The 26,464-nt window shown below is 56.1% G+C and overlaps 1 protein-coding gene across 1 annotated transcript; it reads left to right on the top strand.

The window, feature by feature from the left end:
- Positions 1 to 26,158, top strand: LOC137561442 (resistin-like beta). Its single transcript, XM_068272740.1, has 3 exons — positions 1 to 179; positions 25,100 to 25,177; positions 25,923 to 26,158. The coding sequence occupies exons 1-3, from the start codon at positions 62 to 64 to the stop codon at positions 26,057 to 26,059; spliced, it is 333 nt and encodes a 110-aa protein (XP_068128841.1). The 5' UTR covers positions 1 to 61; the 3' UTR covers positions 26,060 to 26,158.
- Positions 26,159 to 26,464: the final 306 nt, after the last annotated feature.

Below are 26,464 nucleotides of genomic sequence, written 5' to 3'. Positions count from 1 at the left end.
GATAACTGATGTTCAGTATGTCCCCAGCAGGTGGGTGTGACCACATTGTGTCCAGCAGAAGATGAAGCTGCTCTTGTCATTACTCTCTCTGTCCCTGCTGGCCAGTGTCACCCATGGCGGGTGTAATGAGTGTACCCTCAAGGACGTCCTGGCTCTAAATGACCTGATAAAGACTCTGGGTAAGTAATCAACACCCCCACATCCCAAATCACCCTAATGGCAGATAAGAGAGCAGCAACCATGGCAGATACTGCAGCCCTCAGAAACAAGGAGTCTGTGGCCTCTCCAACTTCTCCTGCTACCTTGTCACAACTCCTTTCTCAGCCACATACCATCCTTGTCACCACTCCTTTCCTGGCCACACACCAGCCTTGTCACCACTCCTCTCCCCGCCACACACCAGCCTTGTCACCACTCCTTTCCTGGCCACACACCAGCCTTGTCACCACTCCTTTCCTGGCCACACACCAGCCTTGTCACCACTCCTTTCCTGGCCACACACCAGCCTTGTCACCACTCCTTTCCTGGCCACACACCAGCCTTGTCACCACTCCTTTCCTGGCCACACACCAGCCTTGTCACCACTCCTCTCACAGCCACATACTATCCTTGTCACCACTCCTTTCCTGGTCACACACCAGCCTTGTCACCACTCCTTTCCTGGCCACACACCAGCCTTGTCACCACTCCTTTCCTGGCCACACACCAGCCTTGTCACCACTCCTCTCCCAGCCACATACTATCCTTGTCACCACTCCTCTCCCAGCCACATACTATCCTTGTCACCACTCCTTTCCTGGCCACACACCAGCCTTGTCACCACTCCTTTTCTGGCCACACACCAGTCTTGTCACCACTTCTTTCCTGGCCACACACCAGCCTTGTCGCCGCTCCTTTCCTGGCCACACACCAGCCTTGTCACCACTCCTCTCCCAGCCACATGTCAGCCTTGTCATTACTCCTTTTCTGACCACATGTCAGCCTTGTCATCACTCCTTTCCTGGCCACATGTCAGCCTTGTCACCACTCCTCTCCCAGCCACATACTATCCTTGTCACCACTCCTTTCCTGGCCACATACCAGCCTTGTCACCACTCCTTTCCTGGCCACACACCAGCCTTGTCACCACTCCTCTCCCAGCCACATACTATCCTTGTCACCACTCCTTTCCTGGCCACACAGCAGCCTTGTCACCACTCCTTTCCTGGCCACACACCAGCCTTGTCACCACTCCTTTCCTGGCCACACACCAACCTTGTCACCGCTCCTTTCCTGGCCACATGCCAGCCTTGTCACCACTCCTCTCCCAGCCACATACTATCCTTGTCACCACTCCTTTGCTGGCCACACAGCAGCCTTGTCACCACTCCTTTCCTGGCCACACAGCAGCCTTGTCACCACTCCTTTCCTGGCCACACACCAGCCTTGTCACCACTTCTCTCCCAGCCACATACTATCCTTGTCACCACTCCTTTCCTGGCCACACACCAGCCTTGTCACCACTCCTTTCCTGGCCACACACCAGCCTTGTCACCACTCCTTTCCTGGCCACACAGCAGCCTTGTCACCACTCCTTTCCTGGCCACACACCAGCCTTGTCACCAATCCTCTCCCGGCCACACACCAGCCTTGTCACCACTCCTTTCCTGGCCACACACCAGCCTTGTCACCACTCCTTTCCTGGCCACATTCCAGCCTTGTCATCACTCCTTTCCTTGCCACATGTCAGCCTTGTCATCACTCCTTTTCTGGCCACACACCAGCCTTGTCACCACTCCTTTCCTGGCCACACACCAGCCTTGTCACCACTCCTTTTCTGGCCACACACCAGCCTTGTCACCACTCCCTTCCTGGCCACACACCAGCCTTATCACCACTCCTTTCCTGGCCACACACCAGCCTTGTCACCACTCCTTTTCTGGCCACACAGCAGCCTTGTCACCACTCCTTTTCTGGCCACAAACCAGCCTTGTCACCACTCCTTTCCTGGCCACACACCAGCCTCGTCACCACTCCTTTCCTGGCCACACATCAGCCTTGTCACCACTCCTTTTCTGGCCACACACCAGCCTTGTCACCACTCCTTTCCTGGCCACACACCAGCCTTGTCACCACTCCTTTTCTGGCCACATGCCAGCCTTGACATCACTCCTTTCCTGGCCACACACACGCCTTGTCACCACTCCTTTCCTGGCCACACACCAGCCATGTCACCACTCCTTCCCTGGCCACACTCCAGCCTTGTCACCACTCCTTTCCTAGCCACACACCAGCCTTGTCACCACTCCTTTCCTGGTCACATGTCAGCCTTGTCATCACTCCTTTTCTGGCCACATGCCAGCCTTGACATCACTCCTTTCCTGGCCACACACCAGCCTTGTCACCACTCCTTTCCTGGCCACACACCAGCCTTGTCACCACTCCTTTCCTGGCCACATGTCAGCCTTGTCATCACTCCTTTTCTGACCACATGTCAGCCTTGTCATCACTCCTTTCCTGGCCACATGTCAGCCTTGTCACCACTCCTCTCCCAGCCACATACTATCCTTGTCACCACTCCTTTCCTGGCCACGTACCAGCCTTGTCACCACTCCTTTCCTGGCCACACACCAGCCTTGTCACCACTCCTTTCCCAGCCACATACTATCCTTGTCACCACTCCTTTCCTGGTCACACACCAGCCTTGTCACCACTCCTTTCCTGGCCACACAGCAGCCTTGTCACCACTCCTTTCCTGGCCATACACCAGCCTTGTCACCACTCCTTTCCTGGCCACACACCAACCTTGTCACCGCTCCTTTCCTGGACACACACCAACCTTGTCACCACTCCTCTCCCAGCCACATACTATCCTTGTCACCACTCCTTTCCTGGCCACACACCAGCCTTGTCACCACTCCTTTCCTGGCCACACACCAGCCTTGTCACCACTCCTTTTCTGGCCACACAGCAGCCTTGTCACCACTCATTTCCTGGCCAGACACCAGCCTTGTCACCACTCCTTTCCTGGCCACACACAAGCCTTGTCACCAGTCCTCTCCCGGCCACACACCAGCCTTGTCACCACTCCTTTCCTGGCCACATGTCAGCCTTGTCATCACTCCTTTCCTTGCCACATGTCAGCCTTGTCATCACTCCTTTTCTGGCCACACACCAGCCTTGTCACCACTCCTTTCCTGGCCACACACCAGCCTTGTCACCACTCCTTTTCTGGCCACACACCAGCCTTGTCACCACTCCTTTCCTGGCCACATGCCAGCCTTGTCATCACTCCTTTTCTGGCCACACACCAGCCTTGTCACTACTCCTTTCCTGGCCACACACCAGCCTTGTCACCACTCCTTTCCTGGCCACACAGCAGTCTTGTCACCACTCCTTTCCTGGCCACACAGCAGCCTTGTCACCACTCCTTTTCTGGCCACACACCAGCCTTGTCACCACTCCTTTCCTGGCCACACACCAGCCTCGTCACCACTCCTTTCCTGGCCACACATCAGCCTTGTCACCACTCCTTTTCTGGCCACACACCAGCCTTGTCACCACTCCTTTCCTGGCCACACACCAGCCTTGTCACCACTCCTTTCCTGGCCACATGCCAGCCTTGACATCACTCCTTTCCTGGCCACACACATGCCTTGTCACCACTCCTTTCCTGGCCACACACCAGCCTTGTCACCACTCCATCCCTGGCCACACTCCAGCCTTGTCACCACTCCTTTCCTAGCCACACACCAGCCTTGTCACCACTCCTTTCCTGGCCACATGTCAGCCTTGTCATCACTCTTTTTCTGGCCACATGCCAGCCTTGACATCACTCCTTTCCTGGCCACACACCAGCCTTGTCACCACTCCTTTCCTGGCCACACACCAGCCTTGTCACCACTCCTTCCCTGGCCACACACCAGCCTTGTCACCACTCCTTCCCTGGCCACACACCAGCCTTGTCACCACTCCTTTCCTGGCCACACACCAGCCTTGTCACCACTCCTCTCCCAGCCACATACTATCCTTGTCACCACTCCTTTCCTGGCCACACACCAGCCTTGTTACCACTCCTTTCCGGGCCACACAGCAGCCTTGTCACCACTCCTTTCCTGGCCACACACCAGCCTTGTCACCACTCCTTTCCTGGCCACACACCAGCCTTGTCACCACTCCTTTCCTGGCCACATGTCAGCCTTGTCATCACTCCTTTCTTGGCCACACACCAGCATTGTCACCACTCCTTTCCTGGCCACACACCAGCATTGTCACCACTCCTTTCCTGGCCACATGTCAGCCTTGTCATCACTCCTTTCCTGGCCACATGTCAGACTTGTCATCACTCCTTTCCTGGTCACACACCAGCCTTGTCACCACTTCTTTTCCTGGCCACACACCAGCCTTGTCACCACTCCTCTCCCAGCCACATACTATCCTTGTCACCACTCCTTTCCTGGCCACACACCAGCCTTGTCACCACTCCTTTCCTGGCCACACAGCAGCCTTGTCACCACTCCTTTCCTGGCCACACACCAGCCTTGTCACCACTCCTTTCCTGGCCACACACCAGCCTTGTCACCACTCCTTTCCTGGCCACATGTCAGGATTGTCAGCACTCCTTTCCTGGCCACACACCAGCCTTGTCACCACTCCTTTCTTGGCCACACACCAGCCTTGTCACCACTCCTTTCCTGGCCACATGTCAGCCTTGTCATCACTCCTTTCCTGGCCACATGTCAGCCTTGTCATCACTCCTTTCCTGGTCACACACCAGCCTTGTCATCACTCCTTTTCTGGCCACACACCAGCCTTGTCACCACTCCTTTCCTGGCCACACACCAGCCTTGTCACCACTCCTTTTCTGGCCACACACCAGCCTTGTCACCACTCCTTTCCTGGCCACACACCAGCCTTGTCACCACTCCTTTCCTGGCCACACACCAGCCTCGTCACCACTCCTTTCCTGGCCACACACCAGCCTTGTCACCACTCCTTTTCTGGCCACACACCAGCCTTGTCACCACTCCTTTCCTGGCCACACACCAGCCTTGTCACCACTCCTTTCCTGGCCACATGCCAGCCTTGACATCACTCCTTTTCTGGCCACACACCAGCCTTGTCACCACTCCTTTCCTGGCCACACACTAGCCTTGTCACCACTCCTTTCCTGGCCACATACCAGCTTTGTCACCACCCCCTTCCTGGCCACACACCAGCCTTGTCACCAATCCATACCTGGCCACACACCAGCCTTGTCACCACTCCCTTCCTGGCCACACACCAGCCTTGTCACCAATCCATACCTGGCCACACACCAGCCTTGTCACCACTGCTGTCCTGGCCACACACCAGCCTTGTCACCACTGCTTTCCTTGCCACACACCAGCCTTGTCACCAATCCATACCTGGCCACACACCAGCCTTGTCACTGCTCCTTTCCTGGCCACACACCAGCCTTGTCACCACTGCTTTCCTGGCCACACACCAGCCTTGTCACTGCTCCTTTCCTGGCCACACACCAGCCTTGTCACCACTCCATTCTTGGCCACACACCAGCCTTGTTGCCGCTCCTTTCCTGGCCACACACCAGCCTTGTTGCCGCTCCTTTCCTGGCCACACACCAGCCTTGTCACCACTCCATTCTTGGCCACACACCAGTTTTGTCACCACTCCTATCCTGGCCACACATCAGCTTTGTCACCACTTCTTTCCTGGCCACACACCAGCCTTGTCACCCTTCCTCTTCCGGCCACACTCCAGCCTTGTCACAAATCCTCTCCCGCCCACATTTCTCTCCCCGCCACACACCAGCCTTGTCACTACTTCTTTCCTGGCCACACACCAGCTTTGTCACCACTCCTTTCCTGGCCACACACCAGCATTGTCACTCTTCCTTTCCTGGCCACACACCAGCCTTGTCACCACTCCTTTGCACGGCCTCCAGCACTTACACCTCTCTCTGCCTACACGGCTACCAACACGTATCCTTCTCTCTGCCTGCATGGTCACCAGCACTTATCCCTCTTTCTGCCTGCACAGCCACCAGCACTTATCCCTCTCTCTCTGACTGCACAGCCACCAGCACATATATCTCTCTCTCTGCCTGCACAGCTACCTACACTTATCCCTCTCTCTGCCTGTACAGCCACCAGCACATATCCCTCTCTCTGCCTGCACAGCCATTAGAACTTATCCCTCTCCCCTCCTGCACAGCCACCAGCACTTATCCCTCTCCACTCCTGCACAGCCACCAGCACCTATCCCTCTCTCTGCCTGCACAGCCACCAGCAATTATCCCTCTCTTTGCCGGCACAGCCATCAGCAAATATCCCTCTCTCTGCATACACAGCTTCCAGCACTTATCCCTCTCTCTGCCTGCACGGCCACCAGCACTTATCCTTCTTTCTGCCAGCACGGCCACCAGCACTTATCCCTCTCTCTGCGAGCTCAGCCACCAGCACTTATCCTTCTCTCTGCCTGCACAGCCACCGCCTCTTTTCCCTCTCTCTGCCAGCACAGCCACCAGCAATTATCCTTCTCTCTGCCTGCACAGCCACCAGCACTTATACCTCTCTCTGCCAGCACAGCCACCAGCATGTATCCCTCTCTCTGCCAGCACAGCAACCAGCACTTATCCCTCTCCCTGCCTGCACAGCTACCAGCACTTATCCATCTCTCTGCCAGCACAGCCCCAAACACTTATCCCTCTCTGCCTGCACAGCCCCCAGCACTTATTCCTCTCTCTGCCTGCACAGCCACTAGCACTCAACCATCTCTCTGCCTGCACAGCCACGTGCACTTATCCCTCTCTCTGCCTGCACAACCACCAGCACTCATCCCTCTCTCTGCCTGCACAGCCTCCAGCACTTATCCCTCTCTCTGCCTGCACAGCCTCCAGCACTTATCCCCCTCTCTGCCTGCACAGCCACCAGCACTTATCCCTCTCCCTGCCTGCACAGCCACCGGCACTTATCCCTCTCTCTGCCAGCAATGTCACCAGCACTTATCCCTCTCTCTGCCTGCAAAGCCACCAGCACTTATCCCTCTCTCTGCTTGTACAGCCACCAGCACTTATCCCTCTCTCTGCCAGCAATGTCACCAGCACTTATCCCTCTCTCTGCCTGCACAGCCACCAGCACTTATCCCTCTCTATGCCTGCACAGCCACCAGCACTTATCCCTCTCTCTGCCTGCATAGCCACCAGCACTTATCCCTCTCTATGCCTGCACAGCCACCAGCACTTATCCCTCTCCCTGCCAGCAATGTCACCAGCACGTATCCCTCTCTCTGCCTGCACAGCCACCAGCACTTATCCCTCTCTCTGCCTGCACAGCAACCAGCACTTATTCCTCTCTCTGCAAGCAAAGCCCCCAACACTTATCCCTCTCTGCCTGCACAGCCCCCAGCACTTATTCCTCTCTCTGCCTGCACAGCCACTAGCACTCATCCCTCTCTCTGCCTGCATAGCCTCCAGCACTTATCCCTCTCTCTGCCTGCACAGACACCAGCACTTATCCCTCTCTCCGCCTGCATAGCCTCCAGCACTTATCCCTCTCTCTGCCTGCACAGCCACCAGCACTTATCCCTCTCTCTGCCTGCATAGCCTCCAGCACGTATCCCTCTCTCTGCCTGCACAGCCACCAGCACTTATCCCTCTCTCTGCCTGCACAGCCTCCAGCACTTATCCCTCTCTCTGCCTGCACAGCCTCCAGCACTTATCCCCCTCTCTGCCTGCACAGCCACCAGCACTTATCCCTCTCCCTGCCTGCACAGCCACCGGCACTTATCCCTCTCTCTGCCAGCAATGTCACCAGCACTTATCCCTCTCTCTGCCTGCAAAGCCACCAGCACTTATCCCTCTCTCTGCTTGTACAGCCACCAGCACTTATCCCTCTCTCTGCCAGCAATGTCACCAGCACTTATCCCTCTCTCTGCCTGCACAGCCACCAGCACTTATCCCTCTCTATGCCTGCACAGCCACCAGCACTTATCCCTCTCTCTGCCTGCATAGCCACCAGCACTTATCCCTCTCTATGCCTGCACAGCCACCAGCACTTATCCCTCTCCCTGCCAGCAATGTCACCAGCACGTATCCCTCTCTCTGCCTGCACAGCCACCAGCACTTATCCCTCTCTCTGCCTGCACAGCAACCAGCACTTATTCCTCTCTCTGCAAGCAAAGCCCCCAACACTTATCCCTCTCTGCCTGCACAGCCCCCAGCACTTATTCCTCTCTCTGCCTGCACAGCCACTAGCACTCATCCCTCTCTCTGCCTGCATAGCCTCCAGCACTTATCCCTCTCTCTGCCTGCACAGACACCAGCACTTATCCCTCTCTCCGCCTGCATAGCCTCCAGCACTTATCCCTCTCTCTGCCTGCACAGCCACCAGCACTTATCCCTCTCTCTGCCTGCATAGCCTCCAGCACGTATCCCTCTCTCTGCCTGCAAAGCCACCAGCACTTATCCCTCTCTCTGCCTGCACAGCCTCCAGCACTTATCCCTCTCTCTGCCTGCACAGCCTCCAGCACTTATCCCCCTCTCTGCCTGCACAGCCACCAGCACTTATCCCTCTCCCTGCCTGCACAGCCACCGGCACTTATCCCTCTCTCTGCCAGCAATGTCACCAGCACTTATCCCTCTCTCTGCCTGCAAAGCCACCAGCACTTATCCCTCTCTCTGCTTGTACAGCCACCAGCACTTATCCCTCTCTCTGCCAGCAATGTCACCAGCACTTACCCTCTCTCTGCCTGCACAACCACCAGCACTTATCCAGCTCTCTGCCTGCACAGCCACAAGTACTTATATCTCTATCTGCCTGCACAGCCACCAGCACTTATCCCTCTCTATGCCTGCACAGCCACCAGCACTTATCCCTCTCTCTGCCTGCATAGCCACCAGCACTTATCCCTCTCTATGCCTGCACAGCCACCAGCACTTATCCCTCTCCCTGCCAGCAATGTCACCAGCACGTATCCCTCTCTCTGCCTGCACAGCCACCAGCACTTATCCCTCTCTCTGCCTGCACAGCCACCAGCACTTATTCCTCTCTCTGCAAGCAAAGCCCCCAACACTTATCCCTCTCTGCCTGCACAGCCCCCAGCACTTATTCCTCTCTCTGCCTGCACAGCCACTAGCACTCATCCCTCTCTCTGCCTGCATAGCCTCCAGCACTTATCCCTCTCTCTGCCTGCACAGACACCAGCACTTATCCCTCTCTCCGCCTGCATAGCCTCCAGCACTTATCCCTCTCTCTGCCTGCACAGCCACCAGCACTTATCCCTCTCCCTGCCTGCACAGCCACCAGCACTAATCCTTCTCTCTGCCAGCACGGCCACCACCTCGTTTTCCCTCTCTCTGCCAGCACAGCCACCAGCAATTATCCTTCTCTCTGCCTGCACAGCCACCGGCTCTTATACCTCTCTCTGCCAGCACACCCACCAGCATGTATCCCTCTCTCTGCCTGCACAGCCACCAGCACTTATCCCTCTCCCTGCCTGCACAGCCACCAGCACTTATCCCTCTCTCTGCCAGCACAGCCCCCAACACTTATCTCTCTCTGCCTGCACAGCCCCCAGCACTTATTCCTCTCTCTGCCTGCACAGCCACTAGCACTCAACCCTCTCTCTGCCTGCACAGCCACGTGCACTTATCCCTCTCTCTGCCTGCACAGCCACCAGCACTCATTCCCCTCTCTGCCTGCACAGCCTCCAGCACTTATCCCCCTCTCTGCCTGCACAGCCACCAGCATTTATCCCTCTCCCTGCCTGCACAGCCACCGGCACTTATCCCTCTCTCTGCCAGCAATGTCACCAGCACTTATACCTCTCTCTGCCTGCAAAGCCACCAGCACTTATCCCTCTCTCTGCTTGTACAGCCACCAGCACTTATCCCTTTCTCTGCCAGCAATGTCACCAGCACTTATCCCTCTCTCTGCCTGCACAGCCACCAGCACTTATCCCTTTCTCTGCCTGCACAACCACCAGCACTTTTCCAGCTCTCTGCCTGCACAGCCACAAGTACTTATATCTCTCTCTGCCTGCACAGCCACCAGCACTTATCCCTCTCTATGCCTGCACAGCCACCAGCACTTATCCCTCTCTCTCTGCCTGCACAGCCACCAGCACTTATCCCTCTCTATGCCTGCACAGCCACCAGCATTTATCCCTCTCCCTGCCTGCACAGCCACCGGCACTTATCCCTCTCTCTGCCAGCAATGTCACCAGCACTTATCCCTCTCTCTGCCTGCAAAGCCACCAGCACTTATCCCTCTCTCTGCTTGTACAGCCACCAGCACTTATCCCTCTCTCTGCCAGCAATGTCACCAGCACTTATCCCTCTCTCTGCCTGCACAGCCACCAGCACTTATCCCTCTCTATGCCTGCACAGCCACCAGCACTTATCCCTCTCTCTGCCTGCATAGCCACCAGCACTTATCCCTCTCTATGCCTGCACAGCCACCAGCACTTATCCCTCTCCCTGCCAGCAATGTCACCAGCACGTATCCCTCTCTCTGCCTGCACAGCCACCAGCACTTATCCCTCTCTCTGCCTGCACAGCAACCAGCACTTATTCCTCTCTCTGCAAGCAAAGCCCCCAACACTTATCCCTCTCTGCCTGCACAGCCCCCAGCACTTATTCCTCTCTCTGCCTGCACAGCCACTAGCACTCATCCCTCTCTCTGCCTGCATAGCCTCCAGCACTTATCCCTCTCTCTGCCTGCACAGACACCAGCACTTATCCCTCTCTCCGCCTGCATAGCCTCCAGCACTTATCCCTCTCTCTGCCTGCACAGCCACCAGCACTTATCCCTCTCTCTGCCTGCATAGCCTCCAGCACGTATCCCTCTCTCTGCCTGCAAAGCCACCAGCACTTATCCCTCTCTCTGCCTGCACAGCCTCCAGCACTTATCCCTCTCTCTGCCTGCACAGCCTCCAGCACTTATCCCCCTCTCTGCCTGCACAGCCACCAGCACTTATCCCTCTCCCTGCCTGCACAGCCACCGGCACTTATCCCTCTCTCTGCCAGCAATGTCACCAGCACTTATCCCTCTCTCTGCCTGCAAAGCCACCAGCACTTATCCCTCTCTCTGCTTGTACAGCCACCAGCACTTATCCCTCTCTCTGCCAGCAATGTCACCAGCACTTACCCTCTCTCTGCCTGCACAACCACCAGCACTTATCCAGCTCTCTGCCTGCACAGCCACAAGTACTTATATCTCTATCTGCCTGCACAGCCACCAGCACTTATCCCTCTCTATGCCTGCACAGCCACCAGCACTTATCCCTCTCTCTGCCTGCATAGCCACCAGCACTTATCCCTCTCTATGCCTGCACAGCCACCAGCACTTATCCCTCTCCCTGCCAGCAATGTCACCAGCACGTATCCCTCTCTCTGCCTGCACAGCCACCAGCACTTATCCCTCTCTCTGCCTGCACAGCCACCAGCACTTATTCCTCTCTCTGCAAGCAAAGCCCCCAACACTTATCCCTCTCTGCCTGCACAGCCCCCAGCACTTATTCCTCTCTCTGCCTGCACAGCCACTAGCACTCATCCCTCTCTCTGCCTGCATAGCCTCCAGCACTTATCCCTCTCTCTGCCTGCACAGACACCAGCACTTATCCCTCTCTCCGCCTGCATAGCCTCCAGCACTTATCCCTCTCTCTGCCTGCACAGCCACCAGCACTTATCCCTCTCCCTGCCTGCACAGCCACCAGCACTAATCCTTCTCTCTGCCAGCACGGCCACCACCTCGTTTTCCCTCTCTCTGCCAGCACAGCCACCAGCAATTATCCTTCTCTCTGCCTGCACAGCCACCGGCTCTTATACCTCTCTCTGCCAGCACACCCACCAGCATGTATCCCTCTCTCTGCCTGCACAGCCACCAGCACTTATCCCTCTCCCTGCCTGCACAGCCACCAGCACTTATCCCTCTCTCTGCCAGCACAGCCCCCAACACTTATCTCTCTCTGCCTGCACAGCCCCCAGCACTTATTCCTCTCTCTGCCTGCACAGCCACTAGCACTCAACCCTCTCTCTGCCTGCACAGCCACGTGCACTTATCCCTCTCTCTGCCTGCACAGCCACCAGCACTCATTCCCCTCTCTGCCTGCACAGCCTCCAGCACTTATCCCCCTCTCTGCCTGCACAGCCACCAGCATTTATCCCTCTCCCTGCCTGCACAGCCACCGGCACTTATCCCTCTCTCTGCCAGCAATGTCACCAGCACTTATACCTCTCTCTGCCTGCAAAGCCACCAGCACTTATCCCTCTCTCTGCTTGTACAGCCACCAGCACTTATCCCTTTCTCTGCCAGCAATGTCACCAGCACTTATCCCTCTCTCTGCCTGCACAGCCACCAGCACTTATCCCTTTCTCTGCCTGCACAACCACCAGCACTTTTCCAGCTCTCTGCCTGCACAGCCACAAGTACTTATATCTCTCTCTGCCTGCACAGCCACCAGCACTTATCCCTCTCTATGCCTGCACAGCCACCAGCACTTATCCCTCTCTCTCTGCCTGCACAGCCACCAGCACTTATCCCTCTCTATGCCTGCACAGCCACCAGCACTTATCCCTCTCCCTGCCAGCAATGTCACCAGCACGTATCGCTCTCTCTGCCTGCTCAGCCACCAGCACTTATCCCTCTCTCTGCCTGCAAAGCCACCAGCACTTATTCCTCTCTCTGCAAGCAAAGCCCCCAACACTTATCCCTCTCTGCCTGCACAGCCCCCAGCACTTATTCCTCTCTCTGTCTGCACAGCCACTAGCACCCAACCCTCTCTCTGCCTGCACAGCCTCCAGCACTTATCCCTCTCTCTGCCTGCATAGCCTCCAGCACTTATCCCTCTCTCTGCCTGCACAGCCACCAGCACTTATACCTCTCTCTGCCAGCACACCCACCAGCATGTATCCCTCTCTCTGCCAGCACAGCCACCAGCACTTATCCCTCTCCCTGCCTGCACAGCCACCAGCACTTATCCCTCTCTCTGCCAGCACAGCCCCCAACACTTATCTCTCTCTGCCTGCACAGCCCCCAGCACTTATTCCTCTCTCTGCCTGCACAGCCACTAGCACTCAACCCTCTCTCTGCCTGCACAGCCACGTGCACTTATCCCTCTCTCTGCCTGCACAGCCACCAGCACTCATCCCCCTCTCTGCCTGCACAGCCTCCAGCACTTATCCCCCTCTCTGCCTGCACAGCCACCAGCACTTATCCCTCTCCCTGCCTGCACAGCCACCGGCACTTATCCCTCTCTCTGCCAGCAATGTCACCAGCACTTATCCCTCTCTCTGCCTGCAAAGCCACCAGCACTTATCCCTCTCTCTGCTTGTACAGCCACCAGCACTTATCCCTTTCTCTGCCAGCAATGTCACCAGCACTTGTCCCTCTCTCTGCCTGCACAGCCACCAGCACTTATCCCTCTCTCTGCCTGCACAACCACCAGCACTTATCCATCTCTCTGCCTGCACAGCCACAATTACTTATATCTCTCTCTGCCTGCACAGCCACCAGCACTTATCCCTCTCTATGCCTGCACAGCCACCAGCACTTATCCCTCTCCCTGCCAGCAATGTCACCAGCACGTATCCCTCTCTCTGCCTGCACAGCCACCAGCACTTATTCCTCTCTCTGCAAGCAAAGCCCCCAACACTTATCCCTCTCTGCCTGCACAGCCCCCAGCACTTATTCCTCTCTCTGCCTGCACAGCCACTAGCACCCAACCCTCTCTCTGCCTGCATAGCCTCCAGCACTTATCCCTCTCTCTGCCTGCATAGCCTCCAGCACTTATCCCTCTCTCTGCCTGCACAGCCACCAGCACTCATCCCCCTCTCTGCCTGCACAGCCTCCAGCACTTATCCCCCTCTCTGCCTGCACAGCCACCAGCACTTATCCCTCTCCCTGCCTGCACAGCCACCGGCACTTATCCCTCTCTCTGCCAGCAATGTCACCAGCACTTATCCCTCTCTCTGCCTGCAAAGCCACCAGCACTTATCCCTCTCTCTGCTTGTACAGCCACCAGCACTTATCCCTTTCTCTGCCAGCAATGTCACCAGCACTTATCCCTCTCTCTGCCTGCACAGCCACCAGCACTTATCCCTTTCTCTGCCTGCACAACCACCAGCACTTATCCAGCTCTCTGCCTGCACAGCCACAAGTACTTATATCTCTCTCTGCCTGCACAGCCACCAGCACTTATCCCTCTCTATGCCTGCACAGCCACCAGTACTTATCCCTCTCTCTGCCTGCACAGCCACCAGCACTTATCTCTCTCTCTATGCCTGCACAGCCACCAGCACTTATCCCTCTCCCTGCCAGCAATGTCACCAGCACGTATCCCTCTCTCTGCCTGCTCAGCCACCAGCACTTATCCCTCTCTCTGCCTGCACAGCCACCAGCACTTATTCCTCTCTCTGCAAGAAAAGCCCCCAACACTTATCCCTCTCTGCCTGCACAGCCCCAAGCACTTATTCCTCTCTCTGCCTGCACAGCCACTAGCACCCAACCCTCTCTCTGCCTACATAGCCTCCAGCAATTATCCCTCTCTCTGCCTGCATAGCCTCCAGCACTTATCCTTCTCTCTGCCTGCACAGACACCAGCACTTATCCCTCTCTCCGCCTGCATAGCCTCTAGCACTTATCCCTCTCTCTGCCTGCACAGCCACCAGCACTTATCCCTCTCCCTGCCTGCACAGCCACCAGCACTAATCCTTCTCTCTGCCAGCATGGCCACCACCTCTTTTCCCTCTCTCTGCCAGCACAGCCACCAGCAATTATCCTTCTCTCTGCCTGCACAGCCACCAGCACTTATACCTCTCTCTGCCTGCACACCCACCAGCATGTTTCCCTCTCTCTGCCAGCACAGCCACCAGCACTTATCCCTCTCCCTGCCTGCGCAGCCACCAGCACTTATCCCTGTCTCTGCCAGCACAGCCCTCAACACTTATCTCTCTCTGCCTGCACAGCCCCCAGCACTTATTCCTCTCTCTGCCTGCACAGCCTCTAGCACTCAACCATCTCTCTGCCTGCACAGCCACGTGCACTTATCCCTCTCTCTGCCTGCACAGCCACCAACACTCATCCCCCTCTCTGCCTGCACAGCCTCCAGCACTTATCCCCCTCTCTGCCTGCACAGCCACCAGCACTTATCCCTCTCCCTGCCTGCACAGCCACCGGCACTTATCCCTCTCTCTGCCAGCAATGTCACCAGCACTTATCCCTCTCTCTGCCTGCAAAGCCACCAGCACTTATCCCTCTCTCTGCTTGTACAGCCACCAGCACTTATCCCTCTCTCTGCCTGCACAGCTACCAGCACTTATCCCTTTCTCTGCCTGCACAACCACCAGCACTTATCCAGCTCTCTGCCTGCACAGCCACAAGTACTTATATCTCTCTCTGCCTGCACAGCCACCAGCACTTATCCCTCTCTATGCCTGCACAGCCACCAGCACTTATCCCTCTCTATGCCTGCACAGCCACCAGCACTTATCCCTCTCCCTGCCAGCAATGTCACCAGCACGTATCCCTCTCTCTGCCTGCACAGCCACCAGCACTTATCCCTCTCTCTGCCTGCATAGCCACCAGCACTTATTCCTCTCTCTGCAAGCAAAGCCCCCAACACTTATCCCTCTCTGCCTGCACAGCCCCCAGCACTTTTTCCTCCCTCTGCCTGCACAGCCACTAGCACTCAACCCTCTCTCTGCTTGCATAGCCTCCAGCACTTATCCCTCTCTCTGCCTGCATAGCCTACAGCACTTATCCCTCTCTCTGCCTGCAAAGACACCAGCACTTATCCCTCTCTCCGCCTGCATAGCCTCCAGCACTTATCACTCTCTCTGCCTGCACAGCCACCAGCACTTATCCCTCTCCCTGCCTGCACAGCCACCAGCACTTATCCCTCTCTCTGCCAGCAATGTCACCAGCACGTATCCCTCTCTCTGCCTGCACAGACACCAGCACTTATCCCTCTCTCTGCCTGCACAGCCACCAGCACTTATACCTCTCTAGGTCTGCACAACCACCAGCACTTATCCTTCTCTCTGCCTGCACAGCCACCAGCACTTTTCCCTCTCTCTGCCTGCACAATCGCCAGCACATATCCATGTCTCTGCCTGCATAGCCACCAGCACTTATGTCTCTCTCTGCCTGCACAGCCACCAGCACTTATCCCTCTCTCTGCCTGCACAATCGCCAGCACTTATCTCTCTCTCTGCCTGCACAGCCACCAGCACTTATCCCTCTCTCTGCCTGCACAGCCACCAGCACTTATCCCTCTCTCTGCCTGCACAGCCACCAGCACTTATCCCTCTCTCTGCCTGCACAGCCACCAGCACTTATCCCTCTCTCTGCCTGCACAGCCACCAGCACTTATCCCTCTCTCTGCCTGCACAGCCATCAGCATTTATCCCTCTCTCTGCCTGCTCAGCCACCAGCACTTATCCCTCTTTCTGCCTGCACACCCACTACCTCTTATCCCTCTCTCTGTCTGCACAGCCACCAGCACTCATCCATCTCCCTGCCTGCAGAGCCACCAGCACTTATCCCTCTCCCTGCCTGCAGAGCCACCAGCACTTATCCATCTCCCTGCCTGCACAGCCACCAGCAATTATCCTTCTCTCTGCCTGCACAGCCACTAGCACTTATCCCTCTCTCTGCCAGTACAGCCACCAGCCCTTATCCCTCTCTCTGCCTGCACAGCTTCCAGCACTTATCCTTCTCTCTGCCTGCACAGCCACCACCTCTTATCCCTCTCTCTGCCTGCACAGCCACCACCTCTTATCCCTCTCTCTGTGTACACAGCCACCAGCCCTTATCCCTCTCTCTGCCTGCACAGCTACCAGCACTTATCCTTCTCTCTGCCTGCACAGCCACCACCTCTTATCCCTCTCTCTGCCTGCACAGCCACCAGCACTTATCCCTCTCTCTGCCTGTACAGCCACCACCTCTTATCCCTCTCTCTGTCTGCACAGCCACCAGCACTTATCCCTCTCTCTGTCTGTACAGCCACCACCTCTTATCCCTCTCTCTGCCTGCACAGCCAACAGCAATTATCCTTCTCTCTGCCTGCACAGCCACCAGCACTTATCCCTCTCTCTGCCTGCACAGCCACCACCTCTTATCCCTCTCTCTGTCTGTACAGCCACCACCTCTTATCCCTCTCTCTGCCTGCACAGCCACCAGCACTTATCCTTCTCTCTGCCTGCACAGCCACCAGCACTTATCCCTCTCTATGCCTGCACAGCCACCAGCACTTATCCCTCTCTATGCCTGCACAGCCACTAGCACTTATCCCTCTCTCTCTGCCTGCACAGCCACCAGCAATTATCCTTCTCTCTGCCTGCACAGCCACTAGCACTTATCCCTCTCTCTGCCAGTACAGCCACCAGCCCTTATCCCTCTCTCTGCCTGCACAGCTACCAGCACTTATCCTTCTCTCTGCCTGCACAGCCACCAGCAGTTATCCTTCTCTCTGCCTGCACAGCCACCAGCACTTATACCTCTCTCTGCCAGCACACCCACCAGCATGTATCCCTCTCTCTGCCAGCACAGCCACCAGCACTTATCCCTCTCCCTGCCTGCACAGCCACCAGCACTTATCCCTCTCTCTGCCAGCACAGCCCCCAACACTTATCTCTCTCTGCCTGCACAGCCCCCAGCACTTATTCCTCTCTCTGCCTGCACAGCCACTAGCACTCAACCATCTCTCTGCCTGCACAGCCACGTGCACTTATCCCTCTCTCTGCCTGCACAGCCACCAGCACTCATCCCCCTCTCTGCCTGCACAGCCTCCAGCACTTATCCCCCTCTCTGCCTGCACAGCCACCAGCACTTATCCCTCTCCCTGCCTGCACAGCCACCGGCACTTATCCCTCTCTCTGCCAGCAATGTCACCAGCACTTATCCCTCTCTCTGCCTGCAAAGCCACCAGCACTTATCCCTCTCTCTGCTTGTACAGCCACCAGCACTTATCCCTCTCTCTGCCTGCACAGCCACCAGCACTTATCCCTTTCTCTGCCTGCACAACCACCAGCACTTATCCAGCTCTCTGCCTGCACAGCCACAAGTACTTATATCTCTCTCTGCCTGCACAGCCACCAGCACTTATCCCTCTCTATGCCTGCACAGCCACCAGCACTTATCCCTCTCTCTGCCTGCACAGCCACCAGCACTTATCCCTCTCTATGCCTGCACAGCCACCAGCACTTATCCCTCTCCCTGCCAGCAATGTCACCAGCACGTATCCCTCTCTCTGCCTGCACAGCCACCAGCACTTATCCCTCTCTCTGCCTGCATAGCCACCAGCACTTATTCCTCTCTCTGCAAGCAAAGCCCCCAACACTTATCCCTCTCTGCCTGCACAGCCCCCAGCACTTTTTCCTCCCTCTGCCTGCACAGCCACTAGCATTCAACCCTCTCTCTGCTTGCATAGCCTCCAGCACTTATCCCTCTCTCTGCCTGCATAGCCTCCAGCACTTATCCCTCTCTCTGCCTGCACAGACACCAGCACTTATCCCTCTCTCCGCCTGCATAGCCTCCAGCACTTATCACTCTCTCTGCCTGCACAGCCACCAGCACTTATCCCTCTCCCTGGCAGCACAGCCACCAGCACTTATCCCTCTCTCTGCCAGCAATGTCACCAGCACGTATCCCTCTCTCTGCCTGCACAGCCACCAGCACTTATCCCTCTCTCTGCCTGCACAGCCACCAGCACTTATACCTCTCTAGGTCTGCACAACCACCAGCACTTATCCTTCTCTTTGCCTGCACAGCCACCAGCACTTTTCCCTCTCTCTGCCTGCACAATCGCCAGCACATATCCATCTCTCTGCCTGCATAGCCACCAGCACTTATGTCTCTCTCTGCCTGCACAGCCACCAGCACATATCCCTCTCTCTGCCTGCACAATCGCCACCACATATCCCTCTCTCTGCCTGCACAGCCACCAGCACTTATCCCTCTCTCTGCCTGCACAGCCACCAGTACTTATCCCTCTCTCTGCCTGCACAGCCACCAGCACTTATCCCTCTCTCTGCCTGCACAGCCACCAGCACTTATCCCTCTCTCTGCCTGCACAGCCACCAGCACTTATCCCTCTCTCTGCCTGCACAGCCATCAGCATTTATCCCTCTCTCTGCCTGCTCAGCCACCAGCACTTATCCCTCTCTCTGCCTGCACAGCCACTACCTCTTATCCCTCTCTCTGTCTGCACAGCCACCAGCACTTATCCATCTCCCTGCCTGCAGAGCCACCAGCACTTATCCCTCTCCCTGCCTGCAGAGCCACCAGCACTTATCCATCTCCCTGCCTGCACAGCCACCAGCAATTATCCTTCTCTCTGCCTGCACAGCCACCAGCACTCATCCCTCTCTCTGCCAGTACAGCCACCAGCCCTTATCCCTCTCTCTGCCTGCACAGCTACCAGCACTTATCCTTCTCTCTGCCTGCACAGCCACCACCTCTTATCCCTCTCTCTGCCTGCACAGCCACCACCTTTTATCCCTCTCTCTGTGTACACAGCCACCAGCCCTTATCCCTCTCTCTGCCTGCACAGCTACCAGCACTTATCCTTCTCTCTGCCTGCACAGCCACCACCTCTTATCCCTCTCTCTGCCTGCGCAGCCACCAGCACTTATCCCTCTCTCTGCCTGTACAGCCACCACCTCTTATCCCTCTCTCTGCCTGCACAGCCACCAGCAATTATCCTTCTCTCTGCCTGCACAGCCACCAGCACTTATCCCTCTCTCTGCCTGCACAGCCATCAGCATTTATCCCTCTCTCTGCCTGCTCAGCCACCAGCACTTATCCCTCTCTCTGCCTGCACAGCCACTACCTCTTATCCCTCTCTCTGTCTGCACAGCCACCAGCACTTATCCATCTCCCTGCCTGCAGAGCCACCAGCACTTATCCCTCTCCCTGCCTGCAGAGCCACCAGCACTTATCCATCTCCCTGCCTGCACAGCCACCAGCAATTATCCTTCACTCTGCCTGCACAGCCACTAGCACTTATCCCTCTCTCTGCCAGTACAGCCACCAGCCCTTATCCCTCTCTCTGCCTGCACAGCTACCAGCACTTATCCTTCTCTCTGCCTGCACAGCCACCACCTCTTATCCCTCTCTCTGCCTGCACAGCCACCACCTCTTATCCCTCTCTCTGTGTGCACAGCCACCAGCCCTTATCCCTCTCTCTGCCTGCACAGCTACCAGCACTTATCCCTCTCTATGCCTGCACAGCCACCAGCACTTATCCCTCTCTATGCCTGCACAGCCACTAGCACTTATCCCTCTCTCTCTGCCTGCACAGCCACCAGCAATTATCCTTCTCTCTGCCTGCACAGCCACTAGCACTTATCCCTCTCTCTGCCAGTACAGCCACCAGCCCTTATCCCTCTCTCTGCCTGCACAGCCACCACCTCTTATCCCTCTCTCTGTCTGTACAGCCACCAGCACTTATCCTTCTCTCTGCATGCACAGCCACCAGCACTTATCCCTCTCTCTGCCTGCACAGCCACCAGCACTTATCCCTCTCTCTGCCCACACAGCCACCACCTCTTATCCCTCTCTCTGCCTGCACAGCCACCAGCACTTATCCCTCTCTCTGCCTGCACAGCCACCAGCACTTATCCCTCTCTCTGCCCACACAGCCACCACCTCGTATCCCTCTCTCTGCCTGCACAGCCTCCAGCACTTATCCCTCTTTCTACATATACAGCCACCAGCTGCGCCAGCACTTATCCCTCTCTCTGCCTGCACAGCACCTAAGAATTATCCCCTTTTCTGTCAGCACAGCCACCAGCACTTATCCCTCTCTCTGCCCACACAGCCACCACCTCTTATCCCTCTCTCTGCCTGCACAGCCACGAGCACTTATTCCTCTCTCTGGCTGCACAGCCACCAGCACTTATCCCTCTCTCTGCCTGCACAAACACCAGCATTTATCCCTCTCTCTGCCTGCACAGCCACCAGCACTTATCCCTCTCTCTGCCTGCACAGCCACCAGCACTTATCCCTCTCTCTGCCAGTACAGCCACCAGCCCTTATCCCTCTCTCTGCCTGCACAGCCACTAGCACTTATCCCTCTTTCTGCCTGCACAGCCACCAGCACTTATCCCTCTCTCTGCCTGCACAGCCACCAGCACTTATCCCTCTCTCTGCCTGCACAGCCACTACCTCTTATCCCTCTCTCTGTCTGCACAGCCACCAGCACTTATCCATCTCCCTGCCTGCAGAGCCACCAGCACTTATCCCTCTCCCTGCCTGCAGAGCCACCAGCACTTATCCATCTCCCTGCCTGCACAGCCACCAGCAATTATCCTTCTCTCTGCCTGCACAGCCACCAGCACTCATCCCTCTCTCTGCCAGTACAGCCACCAGCCCTTATCCCTCTCTCTGCCTGCACAGCTACCAGCACTTATCCTTCTCTCTGCCTGCACAGCCACCACCTCTTATCCCTCTCTCTGCCTGCACAGCCACCACCTTTTATCCCTCTCTCTGTGTACACAGCCACCAGCCCTTATCCCTCTCTCTGCCTGCACAGCTACCAGCACTTATCCTTCTCTCTGCCTGCACAGCCACCACCTCTTATCCCTCTCTCTGCCTGCGCAGCCACCAGCACTTATCCCTCTCTCTGCCTGTACAGCCACCACCTCTTATCCCTCTCTCTGCCTGCACAGCCACCAGCAATTATCCTTCTCTCTGCCTGCACAGCCACCAGCACTTATCCCTCTCTCTGCCTGCACAGCCATCAGCATTTATCCCTCTCTCTGCCTGCTCAGCCACCAGCACTTATCCCTCTCTCTGCCTGCACAGCCACTACCTCTTATCCCTCTCTCTGTCTGCACAGCCACCAGCACTTATCCATCTCCCTGCCTGCAGAGCCACCAGCACTTATCCCTCTCCCTGCCTGCAGAGCCACCAGCACTTATCCATCTCCCTGCCTGCACAGCCACCAGCAATTATCCTTCACTCTGCCTGCACAGCCACTAGCACTTATCCCTCTCTCTGCCAGTACAGCCACCAGCCCTTATCCCTCTCTCTGCCTGCACAGCTACCAGCACTTATCCTTCTCTCTGCCTGCACAGCCACCACCTCTTATCCCTCTCTCTGCCTGCACAGCCACCACCTCTTATCCCTCTCTCTGTGTGCACAGCCACCAGCCCTTATCCCTCTCTCTGCCTGCACAGCTACCAGCACTTATCCCTCTCTATGCCTGCACAGCCACCAGCACTTATCCCTCTCTATGCCTGCACAGCCACTAGCACTTATCCCTCTCTCTCTGCCTGCACAGCCACCAGCAATTATCCTTCTCTCTGCCTGCACAGCCACTAGCACTTATCCCTCTCTCTGCCAGTACAGCCACCAGCCCTTATCCCTCTCTCTGCCTGCACAGCCACCACCTCTTATCCCTCTCTCTGTCTGTACAGCCACCAGCACTTATCCTTCTCTCTGCATGCACAGCCACCAGCACTTATCCCTCTCTCTGCCTGCACAGCCACCAGCACTTATCCCTCTCTCTGCCCACACAGCCACCACCTCTTATCCCTCTCTCTGCCTGCACAGCCACCAGCACTTATCCCTCTCTCTGCCTGCACAGCCACCAGCACTTATCCCTCTCTCTGCCCACACAGCCACCACCTCGTATCCCTCTCTCTGCCTGCACAGCCTCCAGCACTTATCCCTCTTTCTACATATACAGCCACCAGCTGCGCCAGCACTTATCCCTCTCTCTGCCTGCACAGCACCTAAGAATTATCCCCTTTTCTGTCAGCACAGCCACCAGCACTTATCCCTCTCTCTGCCCACACAGCCACCACCTCTTATCCCTCTCTCTGCCTGCACAGCCACGAGCACTTATTCCTCTCTCTGGCTGCACAGCCACCAGCACTTATCCCTCTCTCTGCCTGCACAAACACCAGCATTTATCCCTCTCTCTGCCTGCACAGCCACCAGCACTTATCCCTCTCTCTGCCTGCACAGCCACCAGCACTTATCCCTCTCTCTGCCAGTACAGCCACCAGCCCTTATCCCTCTCTCTGCCTGCACAGCCACTAGCACTTATCCCTCTTTCTGCCTGCACAGCCACCAGCACTTATCCCTCTCTCTGCCTGCACAGCCACCAGCACTTATCCCTCTCTCTGCCTGCACAGCCACCACCTCTTATCCCTCTCTCTGCCTGCACAGCCATCAGCATTTATCCCTCTCTCTGCCTGCTCAGCCACCAGCACTTATCCCTCTCTCTGCCTGCTCAGCCACCAGCCCTTATCCCTCTCTCTGCCTGCACAGCCACTACCTCTTATCCCTCTCTCTGTCTGCACAGCCACCAGCACTTATCCATCTCCCTGCCTGCAGAGCCACCAGCACTTATCCCTCTCCCTGCCTGCAGAGCCACCAGCACTTATCCATCTCCCTGCCTGCACAGCCACCAGCAATTATCCTTCTCTCTGCCTGCACAGCCACTAGCACTTATCCCTCTCTCTGCCAGTACAGCCACCAGCCCTTATCCCTCTCTCTGCCTGCACAGCTACCAGCACTTATCCTTCTCTCTGCCTGCACAGCCACCACCTCTTATCCCTCTCTCTGCCTGCACAGCCACCACCTCTTATCCCTCTCTCTGGGTACACAGCCACCAGCCCTTATCCCTCTCTCTGCCTGCACAGCTACCAGCACTTATCCTTCTCTCTGCCTGCACAGCCACCACCTCTTATCCCTCTCTCTGCCTGCACAGCCACCAGCACTTATCCCTCTCTCTGCCTGTACAGCCACCACCTCTTATCCCTCTCTCTGCCTGCACAGCCACCAGCAATTATCCTTCTCTCTGCCTGTACAGCCACCAGCACTTATCCCTCTCTCTGCCTGCACAGCCACCACCTCTTATCCCTCTCTCTGTCTGTACAGCCACCACCTTTTATCCCTCTCTCTGCCTGCACAGCCACCAGCACTTATCCTTCTCTCTGCCTGCACAGCCACCAGCACTTATCCCTCTCTATGCCTGCACAGCCACCAGCACTTATCCCTCTCTATGCCTGCACAGCCACTAGCACTTATCCCTCTCTCTCTGCCTGCACAGCCACCAGCAATTATCCTTCTCTCTGCCTGCACAGCCACTAGCACTTATCCCTCTCTCTGCCTGCTCAGCCACCAGCACTTATCCCTCTCTCTGCCTGCTCAGCCACCAGCCCTCATCCCTCTCTCTGCCTGCACAGCCACTACCTCTTATCCCTCTCTCTGTCTGCACAGCCACCAGCACTTATCCATCTCCCTGCCTGCAGAGCCACCAGCACTTATCCCTCTCCCTGCCTGCAGAGCCACCAGCACTTATCCATCTCCCTGCCTGCACAGCCACCAGCAATTATCCTTCTCTCTGCCTGCACAGCCACTAGCACTTATCCCTCTCTCTGCCAGTACAGCCACCAGCCCTTATCCCTCTCTCTGCCTGCACAGCTACCAGCACTTATCCTTCTCTCTGCCTGCACAGCCACCACCTCTTATCCCTCTCTCTGCCTGCACAGCCACCAGCACTTATCCCTCTCTCTGTCTGCACAGCCACCTGCACTTATCCCTCTCTCTGCCTGCACAGCTACCAGCACTTATCCTTCTCTCTGCCTGCACAGCCACCACCTCTTATCCCTCTCTCTGCCTGCACAGCCACCAGCCCTTATCCCTCTCTCTGCCTGCACAGCTACCAGTACTTATCCCTCTCTCCGCCTGTACAGCCACCACCTCCTATCCCTCTCTCTGCCCACACAGCCACCACCTCTTATCCCTCTCTCTGCCAGCACAGCCACCAGCACTCATCCTTCTCTCTGCCTGTACAGCCACCACCTCTTATCCCTCTCTCTGCCCACACAGCCACCACCTCTTATCCCTCTCTCTGCCTGCACAGCCACCAGCACTTTTCCCTCTCTCTGCCTGCACAGCTACCACCTCTTATCCCTTTATCTGCCTGCACAGCCACCAGCACTTATCCCTCTCTCTGGTATGCAAGCCAGTCCCATCTTCATGTCGGCATCATGACCCATTGATATAATTGCTAATCCTAAAATCGCCCATACTGCCCATGGAAAAATACTTTTCCAAGTGTTTTGTAGCAAATATTTTTTGTTTTGTTTCGGATTTTCTAGCTGGTCATATCCTGGAGAAGGCACAGCTTGTCTGCACAGATGTGACCTCACGGTCGGCCCTCAGTACCTGCCCTGATGGTGAGTTATCTTTATCATTACTCGGCAGTATTTTTGTCTGTAGTCTGAAGATCATGGGGAGTTGCGGGGTTAATGAAGGATGAGCGAGGACGCCAGTGAATTATCAGGAGAATGGGCCGTAGTGTGGATGTCACGGTAAGAGGCGGAGCTCCAAATAAATTAAGTCTCACTGACGCAGCCCCCTTCTCATGTCCTAGTGGGCCTGTGTACGCCCATCCTTAGGATGAACCAATAAGGAGGCAGGAGAGATTGGGGACACTCACAGATGCTGAGTCTGCAGGGAATTTGTGCTGAGTGTTTCAGAATCTCTTCTGGAGATTCAGAATGAGCCATTTGGAGTTACGCCCCTGCAGGAAGTGACATCACTGGTAAGAAGGTTCTGCGGGGGAGGTCCTGATATGTGTAAGAGCATATTTGGGAGATAAGCAGTCCAGCACAGCTTTCCTACAGTCTCTGCATCTATGAAACTCAGCTATATTATCTGCTTTCATAAAGTCTAAGAACTGTAAATTGTGTGCGAGTATGTATTGCCACAACCACCCATGTCCATGGGGAAGGTTGTAATCATATGAGGGTTCCTAGGGCCAGGGGCCAATCAACACTTACCCAGCAGCCCTGTGATCTGTAGTCATGTCCCTGCTGCCATCAGAGAAAAGTGGATTACAGTATATACTGACCATCCAATAATGGCCTCTCTATGGTTCCTCACCACATATAGTCACCTTCCATCTGTCCTCCTCCACAGATCAGACACCGGTCTCCTGCGCCTGTGGCATGGGCTGTGGTTCCTGGGATATCCAGTATGGCAAGACATGTCACTGCCAGTGCCAGCCCATGGACTGGACCACAGCACGCTGCTGCAAGATGGTATCTTCCACCTGACAGAGCCGAGATGCTGGACTCAGAACTTCCATCATGGATGAGTGTGTCATCTGCATTCATATAGGTGCTGGTCAATAAATATTCATTACATCTTTCCAATTATTCATCTGTCAGTTCATTTACTATCCACTCATCCCATCCATTATTTGCACCCACTATCCATCCTTCCATCCATAAATCTATCCAACCTCCTACCCACCATTTATCGTTCCATCCATACCTCCATCCAACCAACCAACCATCACCCACCATCCATCCATACCTTTCATACAACCAACCAACTACCATACATCTAAGAAACCACCTACCCACCATCCATCCTTCTATCCATACCTCCATCCAACCAATCACCAACTTTCCATCCATACCTCCATCCAACCAATCACCATCCATCCATCCATACCT

This window comes from Hyperolius riggenbachi, chromosome 1, assembly GCF_040937935.1.
Source record: "Hyperolius riggenbachi isolate aHypRig1 chromosome 1, aHypRig1.pri, whole genome shotgun sequence".
NCBI lineage: Eukaryota > Metazoa > Chordata > Amphibia > Anura > Hyperoliidae > Hyperolius > Hyperolius riggenbachi.
This window is presented reverse-complemented; position numbering and strand designations above follow the sequence as displayed.